This window comes from Leopardus geoffroyi, chromosome A1, assembly GCF_018350155.1.
Source record: "Leopardus geoffroyi isolate Oge1 chromosome A1, O.geoffroyi_Oge1_pat1.0, whole genome shotgun sequence".
In the NCBI taxonomy this organism is placed as follows: domain Eukaryota; kingdom Metazoa; phylum Chordata; class Mammalia; order Carnivora; family Felidae; genus Leopardus; species Leopardus geoffroyi.
The window spans coordinates 190,010,906-190,034,705 of NC_059326.1; the positions used below are offsets into that span (position 1 = coordinate 190,010,906).

The window sequence follows — 23,800 nt, forward strand, 5'->3', positions numbered from 1 at the left end:
AATTTGTTCACCAAAGGTCAACACAAAGGCTCAGGCACCTTTTGATTATTTTGTTACTTTTCATTGCACTTTCTCCTTTCTCTCCAGCCTGTCTTAATTTTCATTGTTTTCTTCTTTTTGACCTCATGTGATTTCTCTGTACCTTCTACTCTTGTCTTTTTAGTTGTGTTTGGGCACAGAAATGGAGAGGTTCTATTTGGTGCTTACAGTTTTTCTCCATGTGTTAGGTCCCTATGGTCAAGGACTAAAACAAATCTTGACATTTTGGGGTCTTTGTTTACTGCCATGATCTATTCTTTTTATTCTCAAATTCACACAGAGTCTCCCCAGGTTTTGCCAGTCCCAGCATATGTTTGGACTTGGTGTTTGAATAGATCATCGCTGTTCTGAACTGCGTGAGCATATTTCATGATTCTTGTCTGTGTACTTTCAGATAGTTAGAATATCCTTTTCTCTTTACAGTAATTAAAAGATGCTTTCATATGCTATGAAATCCATTGAGTTATTTTTCTAGTATGACATTAAAGATTGACAGTTATTTTCAGCATATTTACAGCATATGGGACATGTAGCATTCAGAGTGGTGTCTCTTAGAGTTGGTATTTTTCAAGAGACTATTGCTGTTCAATACTTTTTCTGTTAATTGAAGAACCATTAAGAGACAGGAATGAAATATAATGTCTTATGTGACTTTTGTAAAAACAAAAAGATTTCCATTTCTCTTTGGCTTGTATAGCTTGTGTTGGTTTTTGTGTTTTCCTCTACTCTTTTAAGAACTTCCTGATGTGCTGTGCTGTGCATTAAGGTTGTGTAAGTTTTCATAAACAAAAGCTTTTGAATCTGCATTCCTGCCACTTAATGACTGGCACTACATGCTGTGCCTTGCTGTAATTGTGTTGATTCAGCACTGTGGGAGCTTTCTGTTTTCCTTTGAAAACTATTTTATTATGAGGAAAAGCTTCAGAAATAAGGACTATAGACACCTTTTGAATTTAATGCCCTTAGAGTTGCCTTTCCTTTTAATGCTTTATATAGGTGAAAGATATGATCCTGAACCCAAATCAAAATGGGATGAAGAGTGGGATAAAAACAAGAGTGCTTTTCCATTCAGTGATAAATTAGGTGAACTGAGTGATAAAATTGGAAGCACAATTGATGACACCATCAGCAAGTTCCGGAGGAAAGATAGAGAAGACTCTCCAGAAAGATGCAGGTAGTAACACTTTGTCTCCTGGGTCTCTTGGAAAGGGTGCTAAATTTATATAGCTGGGTTTTTGTTTATCTGAAGTTTAGTTGTTGTTTTTTTGTTTTTTTTTTCTCTTAAAAGATTTTAGTTTTTAGAGCAGTTTTAGGTTCACAGAAAAATTGCACATGAAGTAACAGGGTTGCCATGTTAACCTCCCATGTTGCACACGCACATGCACACACACAATTTCTCTTGTTATTAACATCTTGTATTAGTGTGGTACATTTATCATAACAGTTGAAAACCAATATTGATATACTGTTAATAACTAAAATCTATTGTTTGCATTAGGCTTCACTGTGGTGTGTAGTTCAGAAATGCATTATATCTGCCGTTATTGAACCATACAGGCCTAGTTTCACTGCCCTAAAAATGCCCTGTGTAGAAACACGGAATGATTCGTGAATTTGCATGCCATTCCTGCATCGGGACCATGATAATCTTCTCTGCATTGTTTCAGTTTTACATTTGCTGCTGATGTGAGCACTGTGCAACTATTTTTCAGATGCTAGGTCAAACATTGTTTGTAATTAGTATCAATACACTGTATTGTTGTCTGTGTCCATTTATTTCTAAAGTTGATCACATTTTCTGTATGTTTTTCTTCAGGCTATTTATTGAAATTTTTTTTTTCCCCAGTGAGAGCTTTCACAGCTTATTTTGCATTTGGGCATCAGATGACCCAGCCATCTAAGTTATTGCTGAGGGATAGTGAAGCATATTAAGTTTAAACAAAAGTTCAAATGTTTGAAATATAACTCTGTGACATTTTATTAGGACTCCATGCCAGTGTATACAGGAAAAAAGTCTAAATGATTTTTTAAGCTAAAATGTTTTCGAGTCAGATCTGTATTAGGGTATTTGTATTTAGTTTTATGTAGAACAATATTTGGAACTTTTCAACATTCACTTTTTGTTTTTTGTTTTTGAGGGAAATGAGGGCTCCATTTCACTATATAAAAGTGAAAAAGGTAGTATGTATAGCATTTCATTTGTAAAGCAATTTTTACTAGTTCTTTGTCATTTGTGCCTTACAGTATTTCTGTTAGATAGGCTAGATCAAGAACTTTACCTTTATTTTTTAGAAGTAAAACCTGAAGCCTAATCAGACTGTGGAACTTGCCTTAAGTAAGTTTGTGCTGGAACTGTTTGTTCAAGTGATTACCTGTAACTAAATACCATCTTTTTTTTCCCCTTAAAAAAAAAAAAAAAAATCTTACCAGTTCAGATTTAGGGGTCATTAAAAAGAAGTAAGTATAAAAGCATAATTTTGAAACAGTTTTGAAATACGTAGTGTCTTTGGTATGTTTATATATTAAATCTCTGAAATGCCTGTCTTTTTCAAGACTGTTTCTGGAATATGATCTTTGAAGAGCCAGAATTTACTTTTAGTACTTTAAGTATATCCATTTTACAACTACATTTCTGGCTCTGTTATACTGAAGAGTATGCATATAATAGTAAATACTAAACTTGGAAAGCTGTGTCTATTTAAGTATTCTGTGGATAGTCTACTTTTTTCTCTCATTAATGTTCTTGTGGCCTCTGTATTTACATTTTTAGCTTGGTTTAGAAAACATAGTGGCCATATATTCAGTTGCTATTTCCTAAAGAGATGTGGAGATCAGGTAGGTAGGCTGGTTAGAAATCTGACTGTGCATTCTTATGTTGTTACTTTCTCTCCTTTGCCCTTCTGTCCTCGGTTTTTCTTTCTTTGCTTTGTCTTTCTTCTTTTTTTTTTTCTTTCTTCTCCCTTGATTTTCTTTTTTCTTTCTTTTTTTTTTTTTTTTTTTTTATGTTGCCTCTAAGACAAGATCTTCTAGAGTCCCTAAATCTTTCATATAGAGTATTTGGGTTTAAAAGAGTAAAAATATAGTGTGTATTATTTATCATAGTAACTGAGGAGCACACCAGGGACTTTACATCTTTGAGTATTTGTGAGGGAAGAGTAGATTTTGAGATAAAGTTGCATGTGACCTCTCTGGCATGTTACCAGAATGTCAGACTTACTAGTTCATTATTAAATTCAGGAATTCATGAACATTGATCAGATATTAAGTTTCCATTTCATTGGGTGCTAGTCAGTTTTATATTTTTAACATATACCTTCCACTGAAATCAAATTGGACACCAGAAAGGTAAGAAATTTTAGTGGCAATCTGTAGGTCATTTGTTGCTGAGAGAAATTGGTAAGGGACAGGGGCTTTTGAACACTTAATCAGAACTTGTAGATTCCTGAAAATGCTTATAGATAAAAATACAGTTAACGTTTGTACTCTGTGGGAAGCTGTTCTTGATCCTTGATTTATACAGGTTCCAAATTGGTTTATATTTAAGTAGTAATTGCTTTAGATTTGTGTGGGTTAAATTAGTATAGTTTTAAGGAGAATTTTAAGTGTTTCATTTCAGAATATTCATAAATTAAACCATCTACTCCAAAATTAAGTAATGTAGATAATGGAACATATTTTAGGTAATTCCTCTGTCCTGCTTGCACTAGGAAAAAAAAACCCAATTGCTTTATTACTGAAGAACAGATTAATGCTGATGTTTGTAATTCATGGCATATGAAAATACCCAGTTTTTTTTCTTATTGTGTATGTTTTTCTTTTGCCCTATTAAGATAAAAAAAATCATTTTGAATATGCCTAAAAAGGAATTATTTCAAAGCATTTTAAATATACTCTTTTCCTCTAAAGCAGTTTTCATAGTTATGTAAAAGTTTGTTTTCTCATGCTATAGTAAAATAGAGCACTGTTGTACTGTGCAATACCTCCTTTTTTTTTTTTTTTTTTTACATTTACAGATGAGAATTTAATCATTTGAATATAGTTAGGATAGTGGTTGAAAAGGTATCCATTGGAATTGTAATAATTTATTATGTATTTGTATTAGTATATAAGAGTCAGTGACAGAATTGTTATTTAAGTGGGACTGTAGTTTGCACACCATCCATTTCAAGAAAGTGGTTGTCAAATGCAGATGTTTAAGCTTGCAGTCTCATCAGTTGATTCTGATATGGTAATAATCCTGCCATTTTATTTTTTAATTAAGCTTTAAATCTATAATGCATAAACATTTGAATAATTTCAGGCTTTTTTTATTTGTACACATTTATGTAAATATGTTTTTTTAGCAGTGTTTTAGACTTACCTAGGGAATTGAGTGGGTTCCCATTTCCCCTCCCCAACACATATATAACATTATTCAGATAGCTTAGATAATATTCTATTGATCTCTGTCAAATAGTCAAAGTATGGAATTTTGGAGTTACTGCATTTGAAATTCTTTAGCTCAAATCACTGAGGGCTCCATTTTAAAATAATCCCTCATCTTATTATTTTGCTTCATTTTTAATATCTTTTAGCGACAGTGATGAGGAAAAGAAAGCAAGAAGAGGCAGATCTCCCAAAGGTGAATTCAAAGATGAAGAGGAGACTGTGACGACAAAGCATATCCATATCACACAGGCCACAGAGACCACCACAACCAGACACAAGCGCACAGCAAATCCTTCTAAAACCATTGATCTTGGAGCAGCAGCACATTACACAGGGGACAAAGCAAGTCCAGATCAGAATACTTCAACTCATACACCTCAGTCTTCACTGAAGGTGGGAATGGCATGAGTTTACACATTGAACACAGCTTTATTCTTATGAATTACTTTTAGAATTACTGAGTTAGTAGGGTTGAGCATTTGTAGGCAGTCATATTAATTATAGATCATTTGGCCTGTATTACTCAGAGTCATTAATAAAAAGAAATCTCTTTGGGGAAAAAAACCTGTCCAATTGCTGAATGATTGTGCACTTTCTGTGAAAGTAGAAATGACACTTTTGGTTCATTTGGGAAGGGTGGTGAATCAGAATGTAGCGCATTTGTTCCTTTCTAAGAACATCACTGGTTGCCAAACACAGTAGGATTCACTAAAGAAAATGGGAGTATTATAGAAGATGTAAGAAATGACAAAAGAGGACCAAGTAGATATACAGAGGAGACAGTCCCATTTAATACAGAGTCATTGCCTATAAAGAGAGGCTTATTTGCCTGGTGGTCACTACTGATCAGTGGCAGCACTGCCTTCTTCTACCTTCTTCATTTATTTTTTATTCACCCACAGAAAATGAAATCTACTTAGTAGATACCTGGCCACAAGCTAGTGTTTTGTCTGTCTCCCCCTCACTAGTGTTTACCTGGCTTTGCAGCAGAAGCAGCTAAAAACTAGGGAAGACATTTTTCTAATGTATCCTGCAAATTGTAGTTAACTCAACTTTTGCCAAATATCTTCTTTGTATAATTTCACCCATCTTTTTAGTTTTGATGAAAATCTCAGAATTAGAACTCAACTTTAGTTGTAGTTAAAAAGAGGAAATGGCTCTTTTAGTGTTTGTGGTCCTTTCCCCTGCTGTGGAGACAGTTCGCTTACTCATGGCCATATTCAGGATGTGGTAGATCGTTATAATTAAAACCTGATACATAATGGCTGTTGGAAGGAAAATTCATGTAAGCCTACATGGGGAAAATCATCCAAACTGTATAACTTTTTTAATGATAAATTAAGACTTTTGTATCTTAAAGGATTTTAAATATCAGTTTGTAGGATAGACTAAATACATGTCACTCTGCCATAAATATTTTATATTTATAGTGTAAGCTTTATGATTTTTTTTTAATACAAAAAAAACATCAAGGAGGCCAGAGTTTTTGGAAAGTTATTCAATTGCTTGGATCTCTTTTAATCTAAAAACCTTTTTGAACCAGCATATAGTACTTCAGGGCTCAAATTAACATACCTAGAAACTTACAGTGTTTCCCTAGTGCCTGGCGTTTCTGTTCTAATTTGTCATATACATATCGAACACATAGGACATACACATCAAGGTACTTAGGAGTATAGGGAAGAGGAAAAATAGTATTATAAACTCCAGCCCCACATTTTAGTTTGGGAACTAAATGTGAAGCAATTAGATGTGAAGGTATATTAAACAACATAGAATGACTTGTGTGGTATACAAACAGTAATCAAAGAATCATCAAATCTAAAATCATAGAATTTTAAAGCTGGATAGGATCTTGGTCTCTAATCTAGTGGATCTCAAACCTTCTTATGCCTTAGAATTCTCAAGGGAGCTTTGTCAGACTTGTATAGGCCAAGATCCCACCCTTGGGCAGTTATGACTCAATATGTTCTGATGGGCTGGGGCATAAGTATTTTCTAATGCTTCTTAAATGATTCTGATATATAGCATTAAGATTTCAGTGGGATCTGGAAGGTATATTTTCCATAGTGAAATGCAGTTAAGAAAAGAAGTGAGTTTGGGAAAACAGTGTAGAGGTTAGGGATTTTACGTTGCTGTGGATAGAATTACTTAAAAATAACTATCTCTCCATAAGGATTCAAGGTCACATCTCTTTCTTCAGAAATCTAAATGTACCTTTATTAAGATATTACAGGTATTACAGAATTAGAGATGAATAGAGCAGATTTAGGATAAATAGTATAAATTATTTTCTGAACTTAGTAAGTTCTGTGTGTGTTTTTAGACTTCAGTGCCTAGCAGTAAGTCATCTGGTGACCTTGTTGATCTGTTTGATGGCACCAGCCAGTCAACAGGTAAGCTTCCACATTGGCTTCTTTCTTCTTAGTATTCTCGATTTCAGAATAATTTTTCAAAATGCCATATAAATGATAAATGAAAAATAAAATTCTTTGCATTGGATTTATTTTTAATGTGAGATTAGTGAGCCTTGAGCATTGTTTGGGGAAAATTGTTTATTGCCTACAATAGAGAAGTGTGCTTAAATATTTGACCAATAATTCAGTAATATCTGTCTCCTTAATTTCTTAGTGCTGAGTATTTGGGGTCCTTTGCTTTCTCTATAAGCAAAATGTACTGTGCTCTGCCCATTTTACTCTTTCCTTAAATCTTAATTCTGGCTCTCAACATCAGCTATGGTAGTTCATTTCAACTTTCGTTCAGTCATGCAATAAGTATTTATTGAACCAGACACTGGTCTCAGCGCTTGAGGTATAATGTTTAGTGAAACAAAGTTCTTGCCCTCGTGGGAAGGTCAGGTGGAGGAAGTAATCATTAATCAAAAAGTCACACATAGTTATCTAGTGATAAACATGCTGAGAGCTTTGGAGGAAAGGGGCATTCTATGAAAGTAGGTAACTACCTACCTGACATATTTTAAGGGGGCTGTAGCAAAAGAATACTTTCTTTACCAAGATTTTCTTATAGTTGGGATTAGTGATTTCTTCAATTAGATTTTCAGTAAATGCCAGATTTTGAGTTATTCCCTATATACTGTTTTCGAGAAAGTTGATATTTTAGGTTGCATTTAATGATTATGTAGCTCTAACAAAGTCCTATGCTGCAAGTCAAAACAGCTTAAGAAATATAACTTTTGTTCAAAGACCATCTTTCCCAATCTGTTTAAAGTTTATTTCACATTAAAACGTAAATGGCAAGATTGGTGTATAAGCAATGCAAAGTAAATCTATTGTTCCTTAATATGTGTAGTGATTTTTCAAAAATGAATTGTTTTGAAATTTACATTAGTGTTTGAGTGGAGGTCTGTGATGGAAATTACTTTTCATTGATAGTTAAAGACATGTAATTAATAGAAAATCTTCTGTTATTATCTTCTCTTTGTTCATTATTGTAAAATTCTTGGACTCAGAGTGAACTTCATGGGGCATCTGGTTCAACCAAGTTTCTGAGCTTCTTCAGTTCCTATTCCCTTTTTTCTAGAACTCTAACTCTTTCTAAAATTATACTGTAAACTCTATTGAACTGTCATGCCAAAGGTTACAAACAACTACATCAGTGGTTTAACAATTTATGTGCTATCTTTCTGTATGTTTAAAATTTTAACTGTAGTATTAACTGTTAGTTAGCATGTGGTCATATAATTCAGACATAGTGTCACAGAATATCAACTGTTTTGGACTCCCTGGCATGAAATATTAAGGACCCCTTTTCATGCATTTGTGGAAAGTTTTAATGGAGCAATCAGAGAAAAATTAACTAGGAAGGTCAGATAAGTGATGTAACTTTTTTCCTCCATGATACCAAGATTGCTTTGAACAGAGAGAATTATTAAATACCAACATGCTTCCTTTGCTTGGCAAGAAACTGTTGAGTGGTTTTTCTTCTCCAGTGCAAACAGTAGGTTGACTAATTAAATAGAAGTAGAGATTAATATTAATACAATAATTGAGACAAAACTTGAATGAAATCTGGAAGGCTTCTTGCCTTAAATGTTTGTTTTATCATAGTATTCTCTAAAAACAAGCTGAATGTGGGTTGACATCAGAATTATTTTTTTAAAGTTATTTGAAATAGTATGTTTAACCAGTTTGTGTAGACCCCCCCCCAATCAGCACATTAATTTTGTTACTCCAAATCTCTATTTAAATACTTTAGTAATATATTTTATTTTTGTTTTGTTTTTAAGTTTATTTATTTTGAGAGAGAGAGCTTGCATATGCGCGTGTGCAGGTGGGGGAGGGGCAGGGAGAGAGGGAGAAAGAGAATCCCAAGTAGGCTCTGCACCATCAGCACAGGGCCTGATGCAGGGCTCAATCTCATGAACCATGAGATCATGACCTGAGCCCTATATCAAAAATTGGACACTGAGCCACCTACTTAACCACCCAAGTGCCCCGTTAGTAATATATTTTAAATTGAATTCAGCAGTGGAAAAAATATTGGATATTAAATCTTTAGTACCTACACACGAAAAAGTCTAAGAATCAACCATATTAGCATTGCTATTCGGCATGCCATTTGGGTGTCGTTTACCAGATGTGCCTATACTTACGATATTACTATCATGCAAGTAATATGGGCATGAACTGTAAACCTAAGCAGATATGGCGGCATCTGCACCTCTCACCAGATAAATACCTCCTTTGAGAATATGCTCAGGTTTTCTTTTTTTTATGTGTTACTACATCCTTTTTGTTAACATCTTCAAAAGCATGTGTGGTAAAATGATTGTAAAATATCTACCAAGTTTTAAAATACACATGTGAAACCCATTCACCAAGATTTATTTGAGACTGTCTTGATACATATCCCACTATGGTGATGTTCTTATAAAATCTGCACTGAAAGGATATTTTGGTGGCTTTTACATATAGTACATTTCTAAGTAAACATTTTTAAAAATGAATAATTCAAAGTATTTAGAAAATAAACCAACTAGAATGCCAAAAACATCCCATTTCATTTTTTAGTATATCTCATCTCTTTAAAAGTCTGCATCGTCTCCTTTGTTCCTTTCTAATTAAGGAATTTAAGTCTTGATTAACGTACTATTCTGTAAGTTAATAAATAAGGTTGAAGAGAAAATACACCATACTCAGTGCAAATAGAAAGACATTACCTGACTTGCAGTATGTTTTGAATTCTTTTTTTTAGTTTAAAAGTTTTTTTAAAGATTGAAGTATGTCAAATTTAAAATTTTTATTACATTTGTATTTGAACCTGTTCCCTTGTACCTAGTAATCACAAAAATTAGTTGAGGATATTCACTTGAATATGAACCATGTTGTTATATATTCAGTACACCAATTTATGTATTAGAATTTCCATGGGAGTTATCTGTAGTTTAAGCCAAGCTTACTAAAAATAAAAAGGTTTAACATTCTCTTCACTAATTGAAAGTAATGCATGCTCATTTTAGAAATTTGATAGAAAACAAGTGATTCGCCATGACTTGGATACATAAACTGTTAATAATTTGGGTATATACTCTTTTTTTAAAATTTTTTTTTTTCAACGTTTATTTATTTTTGGGACAGAGAGAGACAGAGCATGAACAGGGGAGGGGCAGAGAGAGAGGGAGACACAGAATTGGAAACAGGCTCCAGGCTCTGAGCCATCAGCCCAGAGCCTGATGCGGGGCTCGAACTCACAGACAGCGAGATCATGACCTGGCTGAAGTCAGACGCTTAACCGACTGCGCCACCCAGGCGCCCCAATACTCTTTTTTTTAAATATACTTTCTATGTATTCAGTCAATATATTTGTTTAAACATTTATTATGTGGCAAAATGTTTTCAGGCTTTTGGATAAGGGTTTTTTTTGTTGTTGTTTTTCTTTTTCCCCTGTGAACTGCTTTTCACCTGAAATCTCATGACTGTTTCCCTATGATCGTTGGTATTCCTTTACAGATTTTTAACTGCCTTATATCTTAATCCTGTATGGATATACTGTAATTTATTTAACCAATCAGTTTCTTATTTGGGGAGTGTTAGGTTTTGGGGGGTTTTTGTCCAAATTTTTCTCTATTATAGTAGTGGAATCATATCTTTCAGAACCATCCAGTTTGGTAAGGAGAAAATAACATTTCATTTAATTTTGCATTTGTTTGGTGAGTTTGAAAACTTCCCATGTTTTTATAGACCAGTTGTAACCTGTGTATTCATATTCCTTTGTCCATTTCTTTGAGTGGGAGTATTTATCCTTATTGTTTTATATTTAAACTTCTTACGTATATGTATTAATCTTTGTCATAGATTTATAATTTTTTGCATTTTGTCATTTTAATTTTGTACTTAACTAGAATTCTTCTTGCAGAAGTTTGTTTTTTATATTGTAATCTGGATTAAGTTCTTTGTTGAAGAAAATTTCCATTTGTAGCTTAAGCACTGTCTAGTTCAGCTATATTTTTCCTGTTCACAGTATTGCTTTGGAAAATACGTGTTCCCAGCTGGTGATTGTAAATAACCTCCTTGCTGTCCTGAAAAGGCAGATGGAAATGGTTCATTTATAATGACAGCTCTCATGTGGGAATCTTGAAGAATAGCTCTTGTTGTGAAATTTAGCAGTCTTCCACATGCAGCAGTTTTTGGTGCACTCTTTTATTTAAATTCCCTTAGATAGAAATTATCTGGGAAAATGGCTCAGTATAGAAAATTTGTGTTGAATTTAAGATATTGATATGAATAACATCATACATCTAGGTAGGGACAGTCCTCCCTAGAGAGAGAAACTTTTCTTAAAAGAAATAAAGAGATTTTGAATTGTTGAGATAGTTTTCAGAGTTGAAGGTCACATTGTGTAAAACCTATGTAGAACCATAATTTGTGGCACTTCAAAAGATTAGAGAAAATTTTAAGTCCTTTTCAAGAAAAGGTGACTTCCTTTTGTAAAATATTTATGTGTGTTTCCATTCTTTACTTGCAGTGTTTGTAAATTGGTTATGTTGAAATCAGACTCCCTATAATATGAAGAGGTAGAATATTTGCTATAGATAAGTTATAAGTACAGTATAATTTCAGTTTAGATGTTAGAATGTAGGACAGTGGAATAACCAAAGTAGGTAATTATCTGAAATATCAAATTAGGATATGACAAAAATAAAACATCTTACCCAGTCTGAAGTTAGGATCCTGTAGTATTCAGATGCCTTTTTCTGCATCATGCATTTTCTTTGTAGCCCAGACTGGAAAAGATTTGAAAATCCCTAGCTGTTTTACCATAATAAATTACATATTGATGTTTATTCACTGTCAGATGAAGCAAATTAAAATAATCTCCAATTTTCAAATCCCTTAATGTTACCATAAATGATTAACTGTCATTCTGTTACCTAACAGTATACTTTGATCAATATTTTTAACATGAAGGAACAATACAGAAGACAAATTTATGAATATAAAGCAGCAGCCGTTTGCAACATTCATTTCCCTGCTAGCTTTTATTAATATATGTCCTTGTTTATATAGTTTAAAAATATAGCTCATGGATTTTTTTATGCCCCTACCCTCATTTTATCATGATGTATGTATCTTCAAAGAAGAGAAAAACAAATCACTGTATTATTATCCTTTGGATAAAGCAAAAGTAGCTAGATGAGCTGTCATGTTGGTAAGAGTGGAGAAACTTGGCCTTGGTAGGAGTTAGTTCATGGTGAGTAAGGATATATGTGAATATGTGCATCTGTAATGAGGTAAAAAAATGAGAAATGTTTATGCCTGCTGATAGTTGCCTACAGTAAATGTGCATTAAAAAGAAATACCAGGTACACATGTATAAGAAACTGATTTGTTCCTTGTATTACTGCTGGCCATTTATTAAGAAGGGGAGATGGTTCTAGTTTAATTAACCCAGTTGAGTGTAGCAGATGGGGCAGAATGTCTTGCAGCGATAAGACAATTCAGAAATGGCACCAGATGTTGGAAGCTGTCCCCGGTGGTATTTGAGTGCAGCCCAGATGTTCCAGTCCCACCTGGCTAGTTTTTAAGCACTGCAGGCTAAGCAGCTGTGATGTAACCTATATAATGTTCGCATAACACTAAAAGCACCATAATTGAACTGCCGCTCTAAACTTCTAAGGTTGTGACTCTTAAGAGGTGAAATCTTTAAGGACAAAGAAAAATAAGGACAGGTATTTAAGGTTTTAGATCCTTTGGCTATTGCTATTCCATTGATAACTAAATTGACAGAAATGGAATATTAAAATTGAGTGTAATATTACTGTTCAATTTGTAGGTGAAAGTAAATATTTGTAACCACATAGTGTTTACAAATGAAAAAAAATTTTTTTTTAATTTTTTTAACATTTATTCATTTTTGAGAGACAGAGAGAGACAGAGTGTGAGTTGGGGAGGGGCAGAGAGAGAGAGGGAGACACAGAATCCGAAGCATGCTCCGGGCTCTGAGCTGTCAGCACAGAGCCAGACGCGGGGCTCGAACTCAGGGACTGCGAGATCATGACCTGAGCCGAAGTCAGACGCTCAACTGACTTGAGCCACCCAGGCACCCCACAAATAAAAATTTTTATCAGAATGTGATGTTATGCACACAGAGATTGATTTGCAGCCTTTGGAGCTCATTTCAAACCTACAGAAAATTTGCCACATTTTCTTTATCTCTCTCTAGATCTTTTTTTTGTTTTTAATTTGCTGTATACCATTTGTTTATTGTGTACCATTTGAGAGAAAATTGGAAATACCAGGACATTCTGCCCCCGGGATACTTCAGCATATAACTTCTTACAACAAGGACATTCTTCTTTATAATAATTACAGTACAGTTATCATACTTGGGAAGTTTAACATTTAAACAGTATTGTCTAGTATACAGACTATATTCAAATTTTCCTGATGTCTCAATTATGTCACTTCAGGATAGCACTTTTTTAAAAATCCATAATCCAATCAGGGATCATGCATTTCATGTACTTGTCATGTTTCCTTAGACTCCTTTAAACTCTAGCAGTCCCAGCCTTTTTTGTCTTTTATGATGTTGACATTTTCTGAAGAATCTGGAGAGTTGTTTTGCAAAATGTCACTCACTTTGTAATTTGTCTGATTCATTCCTTATGATTAGATTCAGGTTAGGGGCGCCTGGGTGGCGCAGTCGGTTAAGCGTCCGACTTCAGCCAGGTCACGATCTCGCGGTCCGTGAGTTCGAGCCCCGCGTCGGGCTCTGGGCTGATGGCTCAGAGCCTGGAGCCTGTTTCCGATTCTGTGTCTCCCTCTCTCTCTGCCCCTCCCCCGTTCATGCTCTGTCTCTCTCTGTCCCAAAAATAAACAAACGTTGAAAAAAAAAAAATTTAGATTCAGGTTAAATATTTTTGGTGGGAATTCTTAACACAGGTGATGATCTCCTTTTGAGTTCCTTGCATTAGAGAGCCCATGAATACTATTTTATCTGATTACTAGTGACATTAAATTTAATCAGTTGTTTAGGATGATATCCATTCAGTTTGTCCATTGTAAAAGTAGTTTCATTCCTTTGTATTTACCGAGTAGTCTGTGGGATGATGTTTAGCGATTATGTATCTTATTCCCTAGCAACATTTTACCCAGGTTTTAGCATCCACTGAAGATTCTTACAAAGAGCATAATTGACTGGATAAACCACAGGTCCACACTATGTTCAGGCAATGTAAGTGAGGGATAACTTTAATCACAAATGTGGTGTCAATTACTTACAAGATAAAGAACTGAGGAATGTAAGAGTTTGTGGTAGTTTAAAAGGAACATGGTGACATGAAAACCTAGATCTACAAACTAGCTTTTCTAATGGCTCTGGAGCCTCTAATATTGGGTAGTTTTTAAGTGGGGTGCTAAAATGGCTTCCTGAAATTGCTGTCAGTGGTTCTGTGGTTTTATCAGTTTAACTTTTCTTCATGCTTAATTTCTAGGAGGATCAGCTGATTTATTTGGAGGATTTGCTGATTTTGGCTCAGCTGCTGCATCAGGCAGTTTCCCCTCCCAAGGTATGATACAGTTTGGTCAGAAATCTAGGGGTTATCAAAACCAAATAACTCCCTTCCCCACCAGATCAGCTTCATTTTGGTATTTTACTTCTTGTAGTATTTATCATTCCTAAATCCTAAAGGATTTATTCATAAAAGTATTTTACTGGGTCAATGTCTTTATGTGCCAAATGGATTAATGTGGTTGTAAACTACTCAGGCAGGCACACCTAAATAAAATTGCCCTTATTCATAAGTGACTCTTGTTTAGTTTTGGGGGGCGGGGCAGTTTGGGTGGGGAGTGTGAATAAGTGTAAATAATCTCAGTTTAGTGGGATGAATATTATGGTTTATGTTTAGCTTATATGTTATGATCCCAAGGATGGGATTAGGCAGACTATCTTAGTAAAATTTATTTCTTTGTGATTTAAATATATTAAGAGGATTTCTGTAAAAAAATAAACTTCATTTTGACACATCCTTAAATAGTGAGCAATTGAACCTCAGGCAAAACTTCTCTTCATGTCAGATTAGAAATTTTAAAAATGCCCTAGACTTATCATAGTGGTCATTTTGCAGTATATTCAGATATCAAATCTTTATGTTGTATACCTGTAACTAACAACGTAGGTTTAAAAAAAATTTTTTTTTTTTTTAATGTTTATTTATTTTGGGGACAGAGAGAGACAGAGCATGAATGGGGGAGGGGCAGAGAGAGAGGGAGACACAGAATCGGAAGCAGGCTCCAGGCTCTGAGCCATCAGCCCAGAGCCTGACGTGGGGCTCGAACTCATGGACCGCAAGATCGTGACCTGAGCTGAAGTCGGGCGCTTAACCGACTGAGCCACCCAGGTGCCCCATCGTAGGTTTAAACATCAGGGATTGAAATGAAGCGCTTGTCTTTTTTTTCCCTTTCTTCGTTAATATTTTTTACCTTATTGTCCCTGCCATATACTATGGTAGCTGTTTAACTTTGGAAAAGCTTCTGAGCCTCCCAACTTTAGAATCAGGAATATCACTTGACATGGTTCTTTATAAGGACAGAGTAATGTCTATAAAAGTGTATAGAAAGGGACTAAGTTCATTAAGTGTCCTTTCTTCTTTAAGTTATAAAGGAGTTGGCTATAAGGTTTTTTTGTATAAAATCTTATCAGTCTGAAGCTTGAGAGTATGAAAATTCAGTTATAACCTTGAAACATGAAGTGAGGCAGGGAGAAAAATGTGTAATTTAGCTGAATGAGCCTTACTCATTTCAGGTACAGTAACCATTCGGTTAATGGAATTAAAATTTATATTTACTAATGCCTGATTGAGGTTTGTGAGGATTTAGGGTGAAAGATGCATAGGTTTTAATCATCTGGGGTTTTGATAGCCTACTTGTGTAAATTCTGAGTATTTCCCAGAAACCAGAATTGTGGAGTAATTAACTTCATTCAAAAGCGTGGTTATGCCCTCTAAGGGTTAATAACTTTAGGCAAGTCAAGTGGAAGGTAAACATTGCCCTAATTTTACAGACTGTGTAATTCTCAAAAGTTTTTATGTATATAAACTTGCCTACCATGCAAATAATTCGAATATGTTAATGTTGCTAAGTGATACATCTCTTCATCTGTATGCATGTGATTAATATAACCTGATCACCATTACGCAAGGGGCTGAAACTGTTGCAACAATGATTAATCATTTCTGAACAATATATGCCCTACTAGAAATCTCTTCTTCCTATGATTAATCATCTCAGATAAAGTTTTCAGATGGGGCAACACATTTTGCCCCAGTTTCCATTCTTACTCTGTTTTATAGATCAAGCAAATAGAAAATCAGCATAAAGTACCTTTATCCAGCAGTCTTTCTTAAATTAGTTTAAATTGTTTAATATATAGAACTAATTGTAAAACTCTTAATTCAGTCTCTTTTTTGTAAAGAAGATCAAAGACATGTTTTATAGTAAAACCCTGAGGTAATGAAGATTAGCCCAGTTCTTGTATTAAATTGTTGCTAGAGTGTGGATTTTCTAAGTGACTTATTTTCTTTTGAAGGGGCTTACATTTTAATATGGTAATAGAAGAAAATAATTTTAAAGACAATGTTATTGTTCTCTTTAGATATTTAGCATAGTGAGAGACAGTATTGCAATGGCTGGTTACCTTTAGGCTAGACAAAATGTATTTCCAAGTTGTAAGTGAACATGGAGTACAGAGTGACGGTGTTTTTAACTTGGCAATATATACCGTTCTCTTTCAGATGACAGTTTATGTGTAGCTCTGTCTTCACCTTTGCTTTTTCAACTTCCATTAATTCTTACTTACTTGTCCCTTTCTTAAGGAAAGGTTTATTTACTTAGAATCATGCATAGTCTACTTAAAAAAGAACATTTTTAAGTATCAATTGCCTTTATGTTTATTGTGTTCCAAATAGTAGACGTATTGCAGAATTTATAGAAGCGTGACTTACACTTTTTTCTGGCATACCTAAACGAAAGAGATTGCGGTACCTTTGGTCCTCCCCTGTGTTTTCACAATTAATCCATAGTAACAATAACAAACTATAAATGGCACTTACTATATATTATATTATTTAATCTTTACAACTTAGATTTTTTTACAAAGTGAGACACAGAGAGGGTTATGTAACTTGCCCAGGGTCACTTAGCTAGTAAGGTACAAAATCCATGCTGTCAAGCATTGTAGTCCATCTGTCAATTAACCTCTTAACAACTTTTACATTATTGAATGCATTAAATCTTAAACTTGTTGTAATTATCTTTGTAGTATTGAGGGTTTTTCCCTTTTTTTTTTTTAATTTTTTTAATGTTTATTTATTTTTGAGAGACAGAGACAGAACATGAGCAGGGGAGAGAGGGGGAGACACCGAATCCGAAACAGGCTCCAGGCTCCGAGGTGTCAGCACAGAGCCCAACACGGGGCTTGAACTTAGGAATCGTGAGATCATGACCTGAGCCGAAGTCAGACTCCCAACCGACTAAGCCACCCAGACGCCCCTTCCCTTTGTTTTAAATATTAGCATTGAGTTCCCCTCTTAAGACTATACCCTGCTTTTTATTTAAATAAATAAATTGAGGGGCGCCTGGATGGCTTAGCTGGTTAAGCATCTGACTTTTGGTTTCAGCTCAGGTCATGATCTCACAGTTGGTGAGTTTGAGCCCCGCATCAGGCTCCACTCTGATAGCATGGAACCTGCTTGGGATTCTTTCTCTCCCTCTCTCTCTGCCCCTCCCCTGCTTGCTCTATCTCAAAATAAATAAACTTAAAAAATGTTTAAATAAATGGATAGACTAGATTAGATAGGTAGGTAGATGAAAGAGAGAGAGAGAGAGAGAACGGTCCCACTGGAAGCAAGCACTGTGCTAGGGTTATACCGTGCCTATCTATAGCCCTTGTGTTGTCAATGGAAGCATGGCCGAAAGAGTGAGAACTTCTTGCAGAAATTTACTAACCCTACTCTTAATTTTACTGAGTCTTTTCTCTGTGCTTTTTTTTTTTTCATTTTTTTATAAATTTAATGTCATGAATTTGGGTTTTTATTTACTTGAGACCATGTGAGTCATAGTTTGATTTCTCTTTGAACCTTTCCAAGTAATGAATGGGTGAAATGAGTTGAATTCTCTCATTTTGTTGAGTGTCTCTTCACATGAGGATTCTCGATCTCCCCAAAAAAACTTTAACCAGGTAAGTTTTCTTTTTCCTTTTCATATTTGTTGAGCTGGCAGCATATTTAATATGCAAACTCAGGTTGAAGAAACTTTTGATTGTAATTTCTGCGTATCACCCCAGACCTGCTATGAGGTGAATTTTACTTTATATGTGGATTTTTTTTCCTTTGCCACCTTGTTAACATTTGTGGAATATTCGTGAGAAAAAATAATGTCCAGATGGAGATGGTATATGCAGATGTTAATCTGGGTGGACACAGATCGGCTCTAATTTGTTTCAGTTCGTAGACTGTTCTATTTGTTCTGTGTATTTCAGAAAGTTTCTTACCCCTGTTCTTTCTTTCTCAGTTACAGCAACAAGTGGGAATGGAGACTTTGGTGACTGGAGTGCCTTCAATCAAGCCCCATCAGGTCCTGTTGCCTCCAGCAGTGAGCTCTTTGGCAATGCCTCACAGCCAGCTGTGGAACTTGTCAGTGGCTCACAATCAGCTTTAGGCCCGCCTCCAGCTGCCTCAAATTCTTCAGACCTGTTTGATCTTATGGGCTCGTCCCAGGCAACCATGACATCTTCCCAGAGTATGAATTTCTCCATGATGAGCACTAATACTGTAGGCCTGGGGTTGCCCATGTCAAGATCACAGGTAAGTTGTCTGTGTCCCTTGCAGATTTCTCATCTTTGAGATTCCGTAACTGATGTAATGATAAACTAACATGAAATAGAAAAATAAGCCATACATAGGTTGTTTTGGCACATTGCATTTACCTTACATTTTTTTCCCCTACTATAGTCATTCAGGTTCTAGAGGGCAAGGCCTCTCACCCATCTTGTAGGCCATGCAAAGCGAAGCGTGATGCCTTACACAGAGGAGTCACTTCATAAAAATTTATTGAATTAATAAATAATTTTGTATTTAATAGTTTAATAAAAACTGTTTTTAAGAAGGAATAGAGCTATTGCTTCACCCGTGGCCTATATTCACTCAGTAAAATCTCTGATCCTTAAAGAGGTGTCACTCAATGGTTATAGGCAATCGTTACTAATATAGAAAATCAGTCTCTAAAATGATGAATACTCTTCCCTATTTTGGGCCTGTTCTACATTATGTAATCTTTATATAGGCTCTTCTTTCAACTCTCATTTTCATACAGGAAAACCACTAAATGGGAATTTTTTAATTCACTTTTTTACAGTTAAATCTAAATTACCTAGTATTAATTTGGAATTCAGACAAACACAGGGTTAGAATATATGTGCCTGAGTTATACCAGGAGCTTGCTGTTTTTGATTCGAGCAATTCTGAATATTTTTTATGATACTAATTACTCATTTTAATATGTAGATTCTCCTCTTTGGGTGTTGGGATGGAGGAAGAGAAGAAAGAAGCAGAAAGGTGACTGTTGTGCATAACAAGTTGGACCTAATATTAAGAAAAGGACATGAAGGGCACACCAGTACCATTAAATTGAACGGTGCACCACTAAATAAGCCCAAGCCAGTTGATTCTTTGAGAGTCTTTCATGTGGTCTAAGTGTAAAGCCAGTCTACTTACTTGCAGTCTTAATTGCAACTGTGTTGTAATTCTTTGCATTGGTACATTTTAAATTATTTTTCCTATTCCTTTTCATTTCCCTTCGTCTGCCCTTTTCATAGTTATCCTTAGTAACTACCAGGCATCCCTGCTTCTTTCTCCTGAATTTCTCCTTTCTCCTGAACTGGTCCACATATATCAAGTTCCGCTAGTGTTGCTCACTTTAGGCGATAGAAGTGTACATGGAGCAGGAACATGTCAGTCAAGATTTGTGCAATATAATTTGCCGCTTTGATGGTTTTGCTTTTTATAACATGAGAAATCATGTCCTAAATTCTGTCTTGTAAGAATAAATTTCCACTTGTATATTTCCTTAAAGCTGTACTAACCTGAAGTTGGCAATGGCCCTGGGATGGTGGCTTCTAGACTTTGGGTGATGGGAGGGTAATTGTTTGTGTAAATATGTTGGGTTTTTTTTCACCCCAAACATGATTGGGGATTCAGAGGAACATTCTGGGGAAGCTAGTGATTCAGCTTGAAGAATTTAGCCTAGAACATTTGTGGTTCTTTTGGTTTCAAGAGTTTATTACTAAGTCTCATGTATATCTGGAGTTACTGTGATTAAATTGCCATTTGATAACCTTTATTGAGCAGATGTTTAATTTTTAGAGCATTTTTTTATTTTCCAGCCTTTGCAAAATGTTAGCACAGTGCTGCAGAAGCCTAATCCTCTCTATAATCAGAATACAGATATGGTCCAGAAGTCAGTCAGCAAAACCCTGCCCTCTACTTGGTCTGACCCCAGTGTGAACATCAGCCTAGACAACTTACTACCCGGTATGCAGCCTTCCAAACCCCAGCAGCCATCGCTCAATACAATGATTCAACAGCAGAGTAAGTTACCATGAGACACCTTGCTTCTTTGTGCACTTGTAATCTTTACCGTTGTGCCAAGACTAGTGTAAGCCATGAAATAAAAATACATGACATTGATTGTACTAAAGGCAACTGTGTATCGCTTAGGATTCCACCCCCCTCCCCGCCCCCCCCCCCCCCCCCCCCCCGTGATACTTGATTGATGTACACCCTGGCATATTCAGATTACTTTGTATCCTGCTCTTGGCATGATAACATGATTGTGTATGTATTATGGTGAGTTTTGGGAGTCTGATCACTGAAATAAAAATATTTGTTGTAGAAAATGTTTTAAATATAACTAAATATGACCAGGAAACAAAAATCATCTCACCTCTGTAATCCAGGGATAATCGCTATTAATTCATATTTTCTATCTTTTCTAACCATATTTTTAATACTCAAAATCACTCTATGTATATTGTTTTATTTCTTGCAGCTGTCATTCAGCATTAAATTATCATTTCCCTGTATTTAATATTTTTAAGAAAAAATGACTTTTAGATATTTATAGTTACGTGTCATACCAGTGTTGAATTTCTTTATTGTTGGTTATTTCTGTTGTTCCCGGCTTTTTGCTATTGTAAATAACTCCATGATTTTATATAAATCTTTGTACTTGTGTTTTTCTTCCTTAGTGTAATGTTCTAAAAATAGAGTGAGTCAAAGGGTATAAACTTTTTTAAGGCTTTTGATACACAACAGCTCCTGACAACTTGTTAGGTCAGGTTGGATTCAACACTAAATTCTGTCAGAATGATATCAAAGTGCCTCGTGTTTTCCCCCAGCCCACTCTTAACTGTTTCTGCATCTTTGGGAAATCAGAGTTAACAGCCACAGAGTATTTTTCTAGAGCAAATAGTGCAAGTTAATTGACTTACCTTGTAAAATCACCATAAAAGAATTTTATTAGGAGTTACAAGTGTTGATGGTCAAGAAGATTGTTTTATTCTTCTGCTTGATGAATCTAATGTGAAGTTCTTTTGTCTCTTTTCTTCTGGTAGATATGCAACAACCTATGAATGTGATGACTCAAAGTTTTGGAGCTGTGAACCTCAGTTCTCCATCAAACATACTTCCTGTCCGGCCCCAAACTAACCCTTTGATGGGGGGACCCATGCCTATGAGCATGCCTGGTGTGATGACTGGCACAATGGGAATGGCCCCTCTTGGAAATACTCCAATGATGAACCAGAGTATGATGGGCATGAACATGAACATAGGGATGTCAACTGCTGGTATGGGCCTGACAGGCACAATGGGAATGGGCATGCCCAACTTAGCCATGACTTCTGGAACTGTGCAACCCAAGCAAGATGCCTTTGCAAATTTCGCCAACTTTAGCAAATGAGAGATTGTAAAGGAGCAGATTGAATGAAGGATTTTTAGCGGTGAAGATAGGTGATGTTGGGATGGAAAATGCTAATCAACTCCCCTTTATCAATTAATTAAGACTTAAACCTACATAAAGAACCAAAAAAAGGCTGTTTTATAAAAGTGAAGTATCTAGTATTTCAGATGGACAGGCAAGGGCACTTCAGATGAGGCAGTCAAAATCATTTTTCCCAGTAAGAATAGACCACACATGGGGTAGTGAGACCTGGAAAGCCTTTATAAATCGAAGAGCCCATTTTAACATCATGATTTGTGGGAAGTCTGGAATAGGGCTGAATAAATGTGTTTGAATCTCTAATTTTATACTTTACTTTTCCTGAGGAACTTGATTTTTCTGTCCCTGAATCGCCTTGTCATAATTGGGTCTGTTCCTTTTACTACCACTCTTGAGTCCATAAATGAAATCATTAAAGTTGGATGATCAGTTTTTTATAAAAATATATATTTTTGTCCAAAAAAGGCATACATATGTGATTATGGCTAAATCAAAGGTAACTGGAATGTATATACTTTTGCTAATGTTCCAGCAACACTGCTATTACTATTATACTATCCAAATTTTTATTGTAACGAAACCTCTTTAAGCGATTGGTGATAGCTGTGGGACTTTTCCCATGTCTTCTGCTATAATTATCCTTTGCAGAACTAGGAAAAATATTTTTTTCAGGACTGCTCTATGGTTTCCTTTAAAAGAAAAAAAAAAAAAAACCCTCCAGAGTTTTTGTTTGTTTTTAGCAGTCATTATTTACAATTTGCAGTGGTTAACTTGGCGAGGCTTCCTTCCGTGTTTATCCCTGTAGCCACCATTTATCAGTCAGGAACAGTCAAAAGAGAAAAATATTTATTTTTATTTTTTTTTTGGTGTCTTTTCAAAAAATTGAAAAGGTAAAAATTCTTAAAACCTTAAGTTAAATATAAATGTTAGAATTCAACGATGTTGGCTTTTAGATTTTATACAATATTTGTTTTGTTTTGGATTTGAGTGTATATAATATGGCATTAGCAATATGGTTCCAATAGAGAGGAGTTAAATATATATTATTAAAGGAGACCTGTAGCAGTCAAAGATTTTATTGATTTAATGGCAAATAAAGGAAATTAATTAAAGTGTTTTTGTTTTCCTGCTGTAATTCTGCATTAAGCTCACATGAAAATCATGATTCTAGAGTTTGGAATGCAAAATTAATTGTTTTCACCCTCGAGCTGGGAATATTTTTAAAAATAAATATTATAATATAGGTATCAAATTATTACCTCCCCACTTTGTGTTGAAATTTTTTTTATTGATAAAACTTTGTTTCCATTGTATTCATAATGTTCTGTTCTACATAACATTAAAATGTTCATTAAAATCAATGTTGAACTGCTTTTTCTTTCATTCTGTTAGACATTTGAGACCGTTTGGGGAAAAAATAATTATAATTTGGGCAAAGTAATTTTTATAAATAATTTAAAATTATTTAATGACTTCTCTCTTCTTTCCTCTCAGACTCTACTGTTAGGAATTAAAAATGAAGCAGCAAAGATATCCTGACCCGCTCCATTCTTGCTAATGTTCCATCTACAACATTTCTAATTAGGCAGAAATTCATGTACTTCAGCTAAGTGGTAATGAAAAGTGATTCATTTGCTGAATAAGAGATGAGAGAGAGTGTAATTAGCTGACTGTGGTTTTTAATCTTTCAACAATTCAATGTGTTTAAATTGGTTGCAAAGAATAGGAGCTTTCAAGTGTAGTTAGTTCAGAGCAGTCAAGCCAGGCTCTGGTGGCAGCACGGAGGAGATCTTCACTCATACTTAAAACCCGTAATCTTC

The 23,800-nt window shown here is 35.0% G+C and overlaps 1 protein-coding gene and 1 non-coding gene across 3 annotated transcripts in view; one reads left to right on the forward strand and one right to left on the reverse strand.

Annotated features, from left to right (window-relative positions):
* The window catches only part of CLINT1 (clathrin interactor 1), a 59,801-nt gene extending 36,460 nt beyond the window's left edge, over window positions 1-23,341 (forward strand). Inside the window, exons 6-12 of one of the 2 annotated variants that reach the window (XM_045503468.1) lie at window positions 1,036-1,213; window positions 4,614-4,860; window positions 6,794-6,863; window positions 14,420-14,494; window positions 18,495-18,787; window positions 20,419-20,569; window positions 21,595-23,341. In XM_045503468.1, coding sequence (XP_045359424.1) covers window positions 1,036-1,213; window positions 4,614-4,860; window positions 6,794-6,863; window positions 14,420-14,494; window positions 18,495-18,787; window positions 20,419-20,569; window positions 21,595-21,941 — 1,361 coding nt within the window. In that variant the 3' untranslated portion in view covers window positions 21,942-23,341. Of the gene's footprint in view, window positions 1-1,035; window positions 1,214-4,613; window positions 4,861-6,793; window positions 6,864-14,419; window positions 14,495-18,494; window positions 18,788-20,364; window positions 20,570-21,594 lie in introns of both variants that reach the window. The other variant, XM_045503461.1, reaches the window with a different exon arrangement.
* LOC123581937 lies at window positions 1,630-1,733 on the reverse strand. The gene has a single exon (XR_006704095.1). It is a non-coding gene; the product is annotated as a U6 spliceosomal RNA (small nuclear RNA).
* Window positions 23,342-23,800: the final 459 nt, after the last annotated feature.